The 14,457-nt window shown below is 40.6% G+C and overlaps 1 protein-coding gene across 1 annotated transcript in view; it reads left to right on the top strand.

The window, feature by feature from the left end:
* LOC103730113 overlaps positions 1-12,941 on the top strand; it is a gene marked incomplete in the record, with an annotated part of 49,153 nt that extends 36,212 nt beyond the window's left edge. Inside the window, 9 exon segments of the mRNA XM_029561195.1 lie at positions 290-417; positions 2,694-2,803; positions 3,002-3,198; positions 4,806-5,051; positions 6,363-6,643; positions 8,075-8,287; positions 10,077-10,179; positions 10,468-10,661; positions 12,086-12,941. Of these exon segments, the coding sequence (XP_029417055.1) occupies positions 290-417; positions 2,694-2,803; positions 3,002-3,198; positions 4,806-5,051; positions 6,363-6,643; positions 8,075-8,287; positions 10,077-10,179; positions 10,468-10,661; positions 12,086-12,292 (1,679 nt within the window).
* Positions 12,942-14,457: the final 1,516 nt, after the last annotated feature.

Below are 14,457 nucleotides of genomic sequence, written 5' to 3'. Positions count from 1 at the left end.
TTTTTTTCAAATCCTTATAACAATAGCTATCAACAGCTTTTGTTTTATTTGACTCTGAGCATTCTTTTTAATTTTCTTCCAACTTGAGCCCTTACTTTGTGTCACGCTCATATTTGCTTCCCACTCCTTGAAATGGCACAGGAAGTGGGGCACCACCATCCTTGATGAAGTGCTGGCCGTGCTGTTTTCTTTCCTGGGCTGCTTTACAATGCTGAGATTCTGACTTGCCGTTCCTGGGCTGCCCTGATCTTCTTGTTGTTGTGTACATGGTTTCTCTCCTTCCCTTCAGGCTTCTCCCTGGGCTCCACAGTACAATCTGAAACCAAGGGCATCTGGATGTGGTGTGTGCCCCACCCCATGGAGCCAAAGCGCACCCTGGTCCTCCTGGACACCGAGGGACTGGGTGATGTGGAAAAGGTGAGTCAGAAAGGAGATGCCAAAAAGTTACTCTTGATTTCACTTTATATCTTAATAAACATTTGCAGAAGACCGTATGGCATCTAAGCTTTCTGCCTTGAAACAGTACAGAACAGGAGCTGAACTTTGGAGTTTCAACTTCTCTTCTAGGAAAAACAATCAAATATTGTAGTAGATTATCTAAAATGCTTATTTATTTTTACTAAACATATTTTGAGCAGCTCAACCTTAGTCCTTTGGGCTTAATTTTGTAGATACTAGTGAACAGAGGTAAGGCCCAGCCTTCGGTTCAGGCAACAACCGGTACCAACTGGACTTACTGTATGGCTATTGATGCATTGGTATTTAAAATCAAGGCAGGCTCCCTTGAACCCAGACACATGGATAGATTAGCATGGTGGAGATTTATTACATGTATGAACACCTGATCTGTAGGAAACATGAGAAAGTAGCAGTAAGGTAGAGGGGAATAGACATATTCCCAGACCATGTGAACTGTGTATCCAGAATGATCTTTTTGTCCCGAACTGGAACAATGATTCTTCATCAGAAGGCTGTCCTGAAAACCTTTCTCGTTATGAGACACCTGAAAGCTGTCATTTATCACCAAGTTAGGGTAGTAAGTTGACCCAAGTAGCACATTGCCTTCTTCAGCACAAATGCTGAGTATGAGGATATCTTCAAAGGCAAGTAGAGAGATGCTGATACATCCCACAAGATGAGAGGAGGTTCTTGAAGTACAGGGTACACTGTGCATTTAGAGGTCTCAGTGAAGGGGGATGTGGGTGACACTTCTTGTGGTGAGGTTCACCAGTCTCACAGAATATTCAGCAAGGCCGTGAGAGGCTTCTAAACAAGCACACGTTTGCCTTCCAACAAGCATTTTTAAATAGACTTTTCAGATACTTTAGCTTTATAGCAATGTGTTAGATAGCTGATGTTTCTTTATTATCCTTTTTTAAAAATCTTACTTCGAGACTTATTTGTGAATAGTATTTATATTTGTACAGGTCCTTCTTTCTTCCCAAAGCAGAGCTAGATAGTCTATTTCCTTTTAAAACACAAACCAAACTATCATGTCAGTGTTTAAAGATTTTTTTTTTATCACAATTCCTACTATTGATTACCCTAGTTACTTCAAAAATTGCTTTATGGGAAATACTATTTTTCTTGCTCAACAATCCATATAGAGTCTCTTAGCAAAGTTTTTCATTTACTCAAGGGCTCAGGGCTAACCTTTACAAACAGTTACAAAAGAAAGAGTTTCTAGATTATGCTACAATTTATTAGCATCTATACAAGCAAACTCATCTGACTTTTAAAGCTCCTTAGCACCTTGTTCCAGAATTCACTCTCTAGCCTTCTGTCTTCTGTGACAGCAGACAAAACAACATCATTTTGACTGAAAGAACTCTTGAGGTGCAGGATCTCTGATGGCTTCTTCTGGCTTCTTCCTGCATGACATGATTAGCCCATCACATCCTTTTCTATGAAGCCTCTAACACTTAGTACCAAGAAAACCAGAGCATGTACACTTTCTCCTGGTGTCAAAATGAATGTTCTTTCTTGAGACTTATCTTCATTTTAGTGTGGCTGCAGGTTGCAGTTCTCATATACAGTGTTAACAAGAAAACTCAGGTTTGCTGAATTCATTTTATAAGTTTGCCCTTGCCATTACTTTTAATCAGTCATCCTGGGAGTAGTAAGGGCAGCAGTATGTATAGCTAATTGTTCTTTTAATTGGTTATGACTGGAGTCCTCAGTTGTGTCAAGCATGGTAGAAGGCTGAAATGTGTGCAGAATGAGTAAGTAGTAGACGTTATCACTGATACCTAATTCGACACCAGATACTCTGTTAGATTTTTTTTATCTGTAGTATATCAATCCATCACATTGTACATAAAGAAAACACTGTAAGAAAAATATTATTCAAATTCTTTTTTATTGTTTTATTTTGGAGACAGGGTCTTACTGTGTAGCCCTGGCTAGCTTAGAACTCACTATGTAGATCAGACTGGCCTTGAACTCAAAGAGATCTACCTGCTTTTGTCTCTCAAGTGCTGGAATCAAAGGTATGTATCACCATACCTGGCCATTCCAATTCTTTTACCAGGGAAATGTGATCACAAGAAATCCCAGTGTAATTGTGAGAGCTTGCCACTCGGTAGAACCAACATGTTAGTTGAAATAATAGAAGAAAGCCCGAGCGAGCAGAGGTCTGCATGATCTTTAAGTCAATAGTCAACTGCAAAGGCCTCTTCTAATGTGCTTTCTAGGGGGACCCTAAGAATGATGCATGGATCTTTGCCCTGGCCGTGCTTCTGAGCAGCACCTTTGTCTACAACAGCATGAACAGCATCAACAACGATGCCCTGGAAAAGCTGCAGTATCCTTCACAGAGTCAGAGCGCTGTTTTATTGAGGACCTTTTGGGAATGAGACTATGTCAGAATTTCCTTCTCTGGGACTGAGTTGCCCGTGATGGAGCAGATGGGACTGAAAGTGAGATAAAATAATTGTGACCTTTTTATAAAGGAAGTGTGGAGATTTTTGATTTTGAGCTATTTTTCCTTAGCAAATCTTAGTTTTGTGACAGAGCTCACAGAGCTAATCAGAACAAAATCCTCCCCAAGAACTGATGGGCTAGAAGATGCCAGAGATTTTGTGAGTTTCTTTCCAGACTTTATCTGGACCGTACGGGATTTTACTCTGGAGCTGAAGTTAGATGGTCACTGCATCACGGAAGATGAGTATCTGGAGAATGCCTTGAAGCTGATTCCAGGTATTAGAGCAAGAACTGAGAAGAGGATTTCTTAGTAAGGGGTGGGCCACTAAGCACTGCCCATCGCATCTGGGCTAACATCTGCATGTGAGACTAAAGTCCATAGAAATGGAGACTGAGAAATGGGTGGAAATTTTCAGGATCAGGAGTTTAAGCTCACTCAAGGAAAGTGGAGCCTAACACTTAGCGAAGATGCTTAAGATCATGTTGTATTTTACACAATACATATCTTAGCATCAGGAGAAAAAAATATGCTAAAAGTTTGAAGATTAAGCCCTTCTGTTTGATGTGTTGGATTTTTTGGGGCATATTTGTTAGACATGAAATCTCAATAAGAAGCTACCTGTCAAAGAATGTGTGCAGAATGAGTAAGTATCTCATACGCTGGTTCTCATTCTTCCAAAGTAGAAATGCAACTTTCTAAATTCTACATTCTCATATTTTCTCTAAAATTGTCTATTTTCTGGATAAACTTGAAGAAACAGTTTATGCTTTCAATCGATAACCTTTTACCTTTTCAATATTTCTTTTTAAAATTTATTTTAATTATTTATTTATTTTTTGGTCTTTTTGAGACACAGTCTCCCTGTAGCCCCAGCTGTCCTGGAACTCACTATGTAGACCAGGCTGGCCTTGAACTCACAGAGATCTGCCTGCCTCTGCCTCCCAAGTGCTGGGACTACAGGCGTGCGCCACCACGCCTGGCTTTTATTTTATTTTGTGTAGATGAGTGTTTTGCCTGCATTCATGTAGGTGCACCATATGCGTGTGATGCCCACAGAGGTCAGAAGAGGGTGTTGGATCCCCTGGAACAAGAGTAACAGACCATTGTTTGCTGTCATGTGGGTGCTGGGAACTGAACCCAGGTCCTCTGCAAGAACAGCCAGTGTTGTTGAACAGGCAGCTCTCAGCCCACTTTTCAATATTTCTAAAGCCCATCAGAACATTAATTTCATCTTCTACATTGTGCCTTCCCCTTCGGCATATTTATTAATTGTAGTTTCCTTTGTTTTGTTTTCTTTTGTGTATTTTTGAGGCAGGGGAAGGGATCTAAAGACAGTGGGAGCCAAAAGCTGGGGAAGATTATAGTGGGTGCTGTTGCCCTCACATAACATGGCTGTTACAGTCATGAACACACAGCAGCTGTGATTGCATCCATAGGGCCTGAAACAAAGAAAGAATGAAGGGGAAACAGGGACATGAGAGTAATGGGGGCGAGTTGGAAAGAGAGGAGCTGGTGTCTGGGGATGGGGATGAGAGGCTGGTTACCTGTGAGTGTGATCATGGGGTAGTCTACAAAGTATGAGAACATCAGAAGTGAAAGTAAACCATTATGTGCTGGGGATGTAGCTCAGCTGGTATAGTGTTTTCCTCTATGGTGCTTTTCACTTGTGGAAAGGCCTAGGTTTGATGACCAGTACCTTAAAAGCTATGTGCTCATACACACAGTCTCAGCATTTGGGAGGTAGAGGCAGGAGTTCGGATTCATCTTGGCTGCACAGTGGGTTCCGGGCCAGCCTGGGATACATGAAACCTGCATAAAACATTTGTTTTTGGCCCACCCATGAGATATGACCAAGGTGATCTCTGCTGTTCCTCTTCTTCAGGGAAACATCCCCAAATCCAAGCATCTGATCAGCCCAGGGAATGCATCAGACAATTCTTTCCTAGACGGAAGTGCTTCGTCTTCGACTGGCCGGTTTGTGACCCAGAACTCTTAACCATGATTGAGCATATACCAGACAGCCAACTGAACCCTAAATTCTGGAAGCAGTCAAAGACTTTCTCTTCTTACATCTTCACCTATTCGAGAACCAAGGAACTCAGAGGGGGAATTGTGGTCACCGGGACCCGTGAGTCACTTTCCAAAGCATGTGTCTTCTGTGTCTGTGTGGGGTCAAGTCCAGAGTCTTCTGTTTGCTGTTTAAGAATGTGGGAAAACAGCTGTTCACGTTGTGCATGAAATGCGTGTTTCTTTATAAAGTTTCCATTTGAGACTTTATTTGAGGTCTAATATAGCTTATGTAATTAATACATTAATAATATAACCATAAACTCGATAAAGAGAGAAACCTGTAAGGTGAGAAATTGTATAAGGTATGAGTTTTTCAAAAGATATAAAAGATGTTTTATGCCATAAATTGTGGTACATATCTGTAATCCCAGGTACTCAGGAGGCCGAGGCAGGAGGATCTCAAGCTGGCTGCCAACCAAGGAAACTTAGCAAGATGTCTCAAGAAAATAATGTGATGAGCTCAGTAGTAGAGCGAGTGCTTAGAAGGGCAAGGGTCCTGGTTCCACTTCTAGAACCATGAAAACCAATTAACTTAGAAGAAAATTTAATTAAATTAACAAACATAAAGCAAGGCTGGAGATGTATCTCAGCAGAAGAGCACTTGCCTAGTGTTTATGTAAAGCCAAGGGTTTAATCCCCAGGACCACAAAACTATATTGACTAATGAATTCAGTTAATAAACATAAAGCAGAGCCGGGATTGTTTTCAGTGGAAGAATGCTTGCCAACTATGCATGTAAAGACTTAGTTTCAGTCTCCCAGTACCACAATCAATCAACCAAACCAAAGATATTTATGAGTTTACATCATTCAGAAAATAAACAACAGGTCACAAGTGCTATGTAAGTTCAGTGGGTATTTGAGAAACACATTTAAGGTACTCTTCTGCAGAGTTGGCTTTGTTAGACATGGCCCTCTGTGGTAGCACAGTACACATGCTAAGACTGGGCCATGATGTGTTAATGTTCATCTCATTATCTTGAAATTCTTGAAATTTTTTTGACAAAGGCTCCACATTTTCATTTAGAAATGAGGATCACAAATTAGAGAGTTCATTCAACCTAACAGGACATTTTAATTTGTTTCAATGAGAGAAAGTGTTCTTCTAGTAAACATTTGAACATACAATTTTATTCATTAATTTAATTTTGTAATGTGATGAATTGAAGAACAACGGAAGGGAAATAAGAAAAACAATGCGGTGTTACAAGGAAGTAGAGTCATAGAGGTGGGCTGCAGATAGGGACAAGAGGGAGAGAGAAAAGAAAACATGTTCAGTGTAATGCGACATTTGAAGATGCAGACCATGAAACCTTGTAAAACGGGGAGTGGGGAATTTCCAGTTTGCCATAAATATCCTGTCTCATCAGGACTGGGGACTCTCGTGGAGACCTACGTGGATGCTATTAACAGCGGAGCAGTGCCTTGTCTGGACGATGCGGTGACAACCCTGGCTCAGCGTGAGAACTCCATGGCTGTGCAGAAGGCAGTTGACCACTACAGTGAGCAGATGGTCCAGCGAGTGAGTCTCCCCACAGACACGCTCCAGGAGCTGCTGGACATGCACACAGCCTGTGAGAGGGAAGCCATTGCTATCTTCATGGAGCACTCCTTCAGGGATGACAGACAGGAGTTCCAGAATAGGCTGGTGGTAATGTACTTTTGCATTTATTCTTTCTCATCCCTGCACTTCTAGAATGAAGCTTGTGCTCCTTCCTCTTTATCTAATCACGCTGTTTCCTTCTAATCATGGAAGGAACCAGAGTTCTAATGGGTAACAGAGCCTTCAGCACACATTCTGCCCTCGCTCTACTAGATTACACTTCATTTTTTATTGCTACAAAGCAAGTTGTCAAGTGTTTAGTGTCTTTGAAACTGCATTTATTAGTTAACCGTTCTTTAAGTCAGATGCAGCACAGGGTGAGTCTCTGTTCGGTGCACCTGAGGCTTAAAACAAGGTGTCAAATGGAATTTAGTCTCTCTAGAGACTCTGAGAACCCCTTCGTCTTTAAGACATCAGTGGTGCGTTCTATACTTTCATTTTATCTCATCTCTGTTATTTTCTTTGTGTATGATCAACTAAAGGTTTACGTGATTAAGTAAGCTTCTTTGTTTAAGTTAACCTGTGATTTAGAGCAATGTAGTCACAAAATTAATGTCCGTCATATTCTGGGATGATGTAGGATGTAGACACCAAGGGAGCGAACTCATTGGCATCATCTTTGTTCTGATGTTCACAGCTGCTATCACTGAAAGTTCCACTTTTGCCCTGTCTTTGACCAACCTACAAATGAAGAGATAATTTATATTGACAAAACAGCTGGGTTTTAGTTTATAAGTATAAAGCTTAAAACTGCTACTCCTTTTAACTTCAAATGCCTAACTCTCATAGAAAGAACTCATGAGGTGTTCAGAACTCTGTTGAAAATAAACTTATTTTTCACACTCTGGTAGATTTGCTGTGCAGATAATTTCATCTACACCAAGACACATTCTCTGAGGAAACGCTACGTCCAGTCATAGCTAAATTTGCACACTCATTATGGATCGACAGATCAGTATCAATCCTAGTAGGCAAAGAGAAACACAGAGTCCATACTTATTCATCTCTCTCTCTTTTTTTACTTTAAAATGGATCTTTATCCAAATACAATGAAAAAAGCAAAGAAGCAAAATTCCACGAACGTTTTCATACTTGTGTTAATGTAATTTCCAAACTCACCTCCCCTACTACTATGAGAACAGAAGTGGGAAGAACACTTTTTTTTTGTAACTTTAAAGTGGATCTTTATCCAAATACAATGAAAATAGCAAAGAAGTAAAATGTCCACGAACGTTTTCATGCTTGTGTTAATGTAATTTCCAAATCTTCTCCTCTTTTATGGCTACACAGCCCGATACCAGAGAAGGGTTTCCAAAACTCAGTATTAATCAGAAGGGTGCTAAAAATAAGTCTCCTGCTCTCCTTCTTGTCCCAGTCTGAGAGGCCATCACACTGTCACCCTCCGCCACCCGGGAGGATCACATCACACCTTCTTTCTCACAGCTTCTTTGTGTGTTCTTCCCCTTTCTGGGCTGGCAGGTCACCATAGAGACAAGGAAGAATGATTTCTTGCTGCAGAATGAAAAAGCATCCATCACACATTGCCAGGCTGAGCTGCAGAAGCTTTCGGGGCCCCTCATGGAAAGCATTTCCAGAGGAGCTTTCTCTGTTCCTGGAGGGCACAGCCTCTACTTAGAAGCCAAGAAGAAGGTTGAGCAGGGCTACGAGGGGCTGCCCAGGAAAGGTGTTAAGGTGAGGAATGAGAGTGGGGCTGGGCCACAGAGCACAGCTAGAGGGACCTTGCTGCTCCTGGAAGTCTAAGACCACAGCACCATATACGTAGAAAAATCAGAGCACATTGTATCTTGACCTTTCTAATCTTTAGATACAATCAAGTTACATAGTATTAAATAACTCATAAATATTTCTTTGTGAAGAAGAAATTTAAGAAAATAAATCTAAGTGAAAGACATTAATTTATTGAACAATGTGATAATTATTCAGAGAACAGATGTTATTACAGAAAGAACTTTTGTTCTCAGGAAGCTTACAGTCTGTTTGCTGAATATGAACTAGTTATTACTTAAATGCACCGAGTTGACGTAGAACAAGTGAATGTGATGCTAATGGTGATACTAGCTACTGAGTTCTCATTTCCTAAACTAATGGAGTGTCAGTTCTCTTGTTGGAACATCAATTTATTCCTCAGATTGAATGAATTAGTTACTATAGAATCCCACTGTCTAGTTGAGGAATGTGATCAACAGAGAAGCTTAAATGTGGCCTAAGGTCACATAGCCAGATAGAGGTGGTAAGACTACTCTGTGTACCTGACAGTCTTTAAACCTCAGGGGCAGCCTAGGAAAGATTCTTAGAATAGGAGATACCAAGGTACCTATTGAACTGTTGGTAAATGGAATTCTGGGTAAGAAAGCTTGGGGCAGCACCCAGGTATAAACAAAAGAGCACACAAATATTGCATACAAAGGAGAAGAATATGTGCTACTGGCTTTGGGCTCAGCCCAGATATTTGCAGGTTCTTGGCAAAGAATGGAACGCAAGGGCTCACACAGATTTGCCAGAGTAGCAAGATACTTTATTGAGAGTAAATCAGGACAGATAAGAGAGGGGTATGTTAAGATTGGCAGCAGGTCATGGGAGAGAGGACACTCAAGCGTCCCATGTTACAGCTGTGTTCTCTTCTTATGGGATCTACGGGAAGGAAGTGCTGGTTACCACGGCACATAGTTTGAGTGGTTTTCTGTGTTAAAGATAAGGTCATTCATTCATTTTTCCTGCTATGGCCATCCGTTCCCGTATCTGATTTTAGTCATATGCATGCCCAATTATGCATAAGTATAAGATGGTAAATAAGAGAATCTCCCTAAAAGTTTGCTTAAAGACATAGTTTGCCGTACTGTACTGTCCATACACCTAAAACTAGTCCAGGCCAGATCAATATTTGTATTCCACATACATTGGCAATATACTTGCATATAAGCTATGCCAACTTGATTGATTTAGGGGCAGAGATACACTTTTGTTAAAGTGGGGCATATATATAGCCCAATGTATGAGGGGGCTGGGGGTTCTAAGGTTGCTAGGTATATTGTTTGAATAGAAGTGTATGTACATAGTACATGCAGGTAAAGGAATTAAGCTGTCAAGGTTGGGGTAGGGGAGATATGCATGACCAAAACCAAACAGAGTCCAGGCTACTAAACTATTCCCTATGCTTGTAGGCATCATATACATTTGTATAACTTGACATATGTGTGGTTGCAGCTGGTACCTCAGACAGCTAGTGGGCAGCATCATTGGGAGAGGTGGCTGGAGAGCTAGCAAGGAGGCTGATGCAGAGAGTTTTCATGTCTCAACAAAAGCATACACTTTGTTGTGGCCACAGAATTAAAGGGAACCTGTTGGCAGTTAGTCAGGACTCAAAATTTGTAGTGAAATTAACGGTTATATTGAATAATTCTCTTTCATCAGAAGAATAAATCTTTACTGCTTCAGATGTTTTTGCTCTCTTTTCCCCCAGGCAAATGAGGTACTCCAGAACTTTCTGCAGTCCCAGGCCACTATAGAAGACACTATCCTGCAGTCAGACAAAGCCCTCACTGACAGACAGAAGGCCATAGCAGGTATAGGGAGGGCTCAGTTTGTAAAGAGTTTCTGATAAGCGCTCTGAGTGATGGGTAGAAAGATCGTCTTGAAATAAGATTCCTCCCGAATCTGCAAAATGTTGGAGGGCTAGAGGCGCATGTCCAGCCAATCCACTGCTTTCCATGTTTGGCATCATGATCCTGTGGCATGGCTAATGGGAGATTTCAGAGTTCCCACTGGGGGAATCAGCTTGGCCTCTGAGCTCAGGAGGGGTCAGCTCAGTTCTGATTGTCGTTTCTTTCCTCTGTGAAACCTGTGTGGGACAGCTCAACAGGCCAAGAAGGAGGAGATGGAGAAGAAACAGGAACGTTTGAGACAGAAACAGAAGGAGCAAGAGGAAATGATGGAGGCTCAAAAGAGAAGCTTCAGAGAAAACATTGCCCAACTTCAGGAGAAGATGGAGAGGGAAAAGGAGATCTTTCTGGTAGAGCAGTGGAGGGTAATGGATCACAAGATGAAGGTGAGGAAGGGTAGGGCTGGGCGGAGGATGGCAGGCGTTGTCATGGCTCCTCAGGAAAAATAGGATGCCAGTTTTTAATGTATACTTTATTACTTTTTTGCATTTAATATAGTAGAACTTAATCAAACTTAGACCTCCTCCCACATCCTCACTCCCCCATAGCCCCTCCCACTAGATTTCCTGCATTCTGTCATATATGTTAAAGCCGGTCTGGTCAAGCATTTGTATCCAGATGTCCCTTAGTACAAGTTCATACACTGGAATCCAGTCAGCCTATCTAGAGTCACTTCCTTAAAGAAGATTTACTCTCCCTTACCTGTAGTAATCAGTTGCCAGTAGTTCCTTGGTTAAGGTTGGGGCCTGTTGCCCATTTCTCCAGTTCTATGCTGGTTTTTGTCTGATTGAGTCAGCATGGGTCTTATGCATATTGTCACCATTGTTTCAAGTTTACATGACCAAGTTCCCAGAGACCAGAAAGTTTCGGTTTCCGTATGGTCATGCACCAACCCTGGCTCTTACAATCTTTCCTCCCCCTCTACTGCAATGGTCTCTGAGCCATGGATGGGTGAGGCTTAATATAGGAGTCCTACTTAGGGACACATACTCTGTAGTCTCTTATTCTCTAAAACTTGGCCAGTTGTAGTCACACAGGATGACAGTTTTTAATCAAATTACAATCCCAGAGAAATCCAAATGACATGATCTATGAAAATCTCAGATTAGCCTAGATTCTGGTGAAGCCCTTAAATGTAAATACACATTATCTCAATAGTGTTAGAAGTCGAAAGAGTGTTAGAATGAAAAACAATATGCTAAGGGCTGCTGGGTTGATGTTTGTATGTTTCTAGGATGTTCTAATTTATCTCCAACTATCCTCAAATGCCTCACTTTACTAGTCCTAAGCATTCTTAGTGTAACCTTCAAATAACTTTGTGATAAAATTGTCAAATTAGTCATGATATGAATACAATATCCAAAGCTGTAAAACTTGTTTTGTCTGTTTCTAGATCTGGCTGATTCACTCTATGCAAGTAGAGGAAAATGTGTTCTGTTTCTCCAACCTAGAGCTTGATAAGCCTTGTTGTATGGAGTGAGCAGTTAGCACAGTTTGTTAAATGGATGTGGTCGTGCCACCTCAATGAAATGAACAACGAGTTAGAATTAAATACACACTCCCTGCCAAATGGCATTGTACTTTACTGGATAGTTTTTAGTCCAGCCCTAGGCCCAATGTGAGATGCTACTAAGGGAACTGAAGAAAGACACAAGTGACAGCTGCTTCCACTGTCCATGTCCAAAAGTGTGGAAACTTTGGACAGACTCATCTTGATCATAAGATCGAGAAAAAATACATAAACTCAGCCTTTGATGCTATTAAATATGAAATAATAACATATTAAAAAATGGCTTTCTTCTTTTGACAGGTTCTACAAGAAGCACTTAATGAAAAACTAGAGGAGCAATATGAAGACCTAAAGAGAGAACTGAAGCTACGAGAAGAAGAGCTTAAAGCAACTAGACGCAACCCAGTTTCAGAGATCCTTGAAAGAGCTGGCAGTGTATTAGTTAGCGCACTGCCTCTATTAGCCAGTGTGGGGATGACAATACTAAAAAGCCAAGAATTACTTTGAGATATATCAAAAGAGTGGTTTTTTGTAGTGTTTTCACCGTGGCTCATTTTTGAAGTGTGCATGTCATCAAAGATTCATTCTGAGCAGTTTAAAATTAAGGGTGATGACCAAAAGGCATAAAAAAAAAAAGACAGCTACTTCACCTAAATCATAGAAAACTAAAGTTTGATTGAATAAATTGAAATCATTCATGGAAGAGATTTAATCAAGGTATAAATAAAAATGGTAAGGTGAAGAAATACATGCTTATAGTTCAAATTTCACTGCTACCTGGACTTTATGATCAGCTTTTGTGAGAAGAGATGACCAGCCCCATTTTAATAGGCAGACATATGAGAAAAGTTATGCTTGCTGGTAATAAAATCATGCAAAGTAAAACTAAAATGTTCTTGTTTTATCTGTGTTATGGGAAAGAAAGAAGAGTGTGATGGAACCTGAGCTGGCCAGGGCTTGGTGAAGTCAACAGTCTCTCATATTTGATACTGAGGCGTGAAGTGCCATAGTTAAACATCAAAAATGATCACGCACACACTTCTGATATGGAAATTTCACATTTAGGAATGCCTCTCATAGGTCATTTACCTGAGATAAAAATGACTTTTGCAGCTGGGCATGGTAGCACATGCCTTTAATCCCAGCACTTGGGAGACTGGGGCAAGCAGATCTCTGTGAGTTCAAGGCCAGCCTGGTCTACATAGTGAGTTCCAGGCCAGCTGGGGCTAGAGGGAGACACTGTCTCAAAAAGACCGAAAAAAAAAGGACTTTTGCACAGTGATATATTTGTGGAAGAATCAATGTCATAGCAAAATTTTAGAAACAACTTTCAGGCTTTCTATCAGGTAGGTACAGGTGATGTAAGTCAAGGAACTAAATGCATGGGAATACTCTACAGTCGCCAAAACTAAAGGAAAGCTCTCTTCGTACTGAGAAAGTCTCCAAGATTTACCATAACTGAAAAATGATATACTTTATGCAATTGCTTCCACTGAATTTATAAAATAACAAGTTCACAAAAATCAATATCTGGAAATACACAAAATAAATAAGTATCCGTGATCACAACAGGATTGCCCATTTCCTGTCCTGTTGCCTCCTGATTTGAAGTACTTGGTAATCTTACTTCTTATCATCAGGTCAGTGTGTGTGTGTGTGTGTGTGTGTGTGTGTGTGTGTGTGTGTGTGTATTCCTATGGCAGTGTGGGTACACATGTACCACAGTGTGTTTGGAGTTCAGAGGACAACTTTGAGTTGATAGCTGAAGTCAGATAGAAGAGTTTCTAACTGCAATTTAGTTATTATTCATCAACTTTTACACTTCACATGGATTTATTGTTTACTTAAACACAAATAAAATTACAAATATTAAACATGCAGTACAGGTGCATGGGCTGAGGACATTTCCATGGCAGGATGGAAGAGTTTAAAATGACTAGAAACAGTGAGTGCAGCAACAGGAGAATGCCAACCACAGTGAGAGACAGGTACATGACCTGCTCTCTCAATCTGTTTTCGTAGGGCTCACCAGTAAGGCCTTGAAATTCTAACCCTGCCTTATTTTTCAGTATTCAGTGTTCTGTGATATTGTCTGCAATCTTTAAAATTTTCCTCTTTATTTATAACGGCAAAAAATTGGAAGAAATGTTTTTTGTGTGTGTGTCAACTCTATTTTATGAATTGTTTCTAAGACTCTTGGAAGCAGAATGAAACTCAAGTATCTACACTATTAGATATTCTCTCTTGACTGTGGCCTTTGTGTGGATACACACACACACATACACACACACATACACACACACATACACACATATACACACACACCACACACACATACACACACATACACACGTACACATAACATACACACCACACACACACATACACATACACATGCACATACACACACATAAACACACATGCACACACATTCACACACACCACACACATACACACACATAACACACACACATACACACACACCACACACACATACACACACATACATACATATACACACATACACACAGACACACACATACACACATACACACATAACACACACACACCACACACACATACACACACACCACACACACATACACACACATACACACATATACACACATACACACAGAGCACATATATGTACACATACACATACATACACA

Source organism: Nannospalax galili, unplaced genomic scaffold (genome assembly GCF_000622305.1).
Source record: "Nannospalax galili isolate Female #2095 unplaced genomic scaffold, S.galili_v1.0 scaffold153, whole genome shotgun sequence".
Taxonomy (NCBI): domain Eukaryota; kingdom Metazoa; phylum Chordata; class Mammalia; order Rodentia; family Spalacidae; genus Nannospalax; species Nannospalax galili.
The sequence above is the reverse complement of the archived record's forward strand: the minus strand, read 5'-3'. Positions and strand labels throughout refer to the sequence as shown.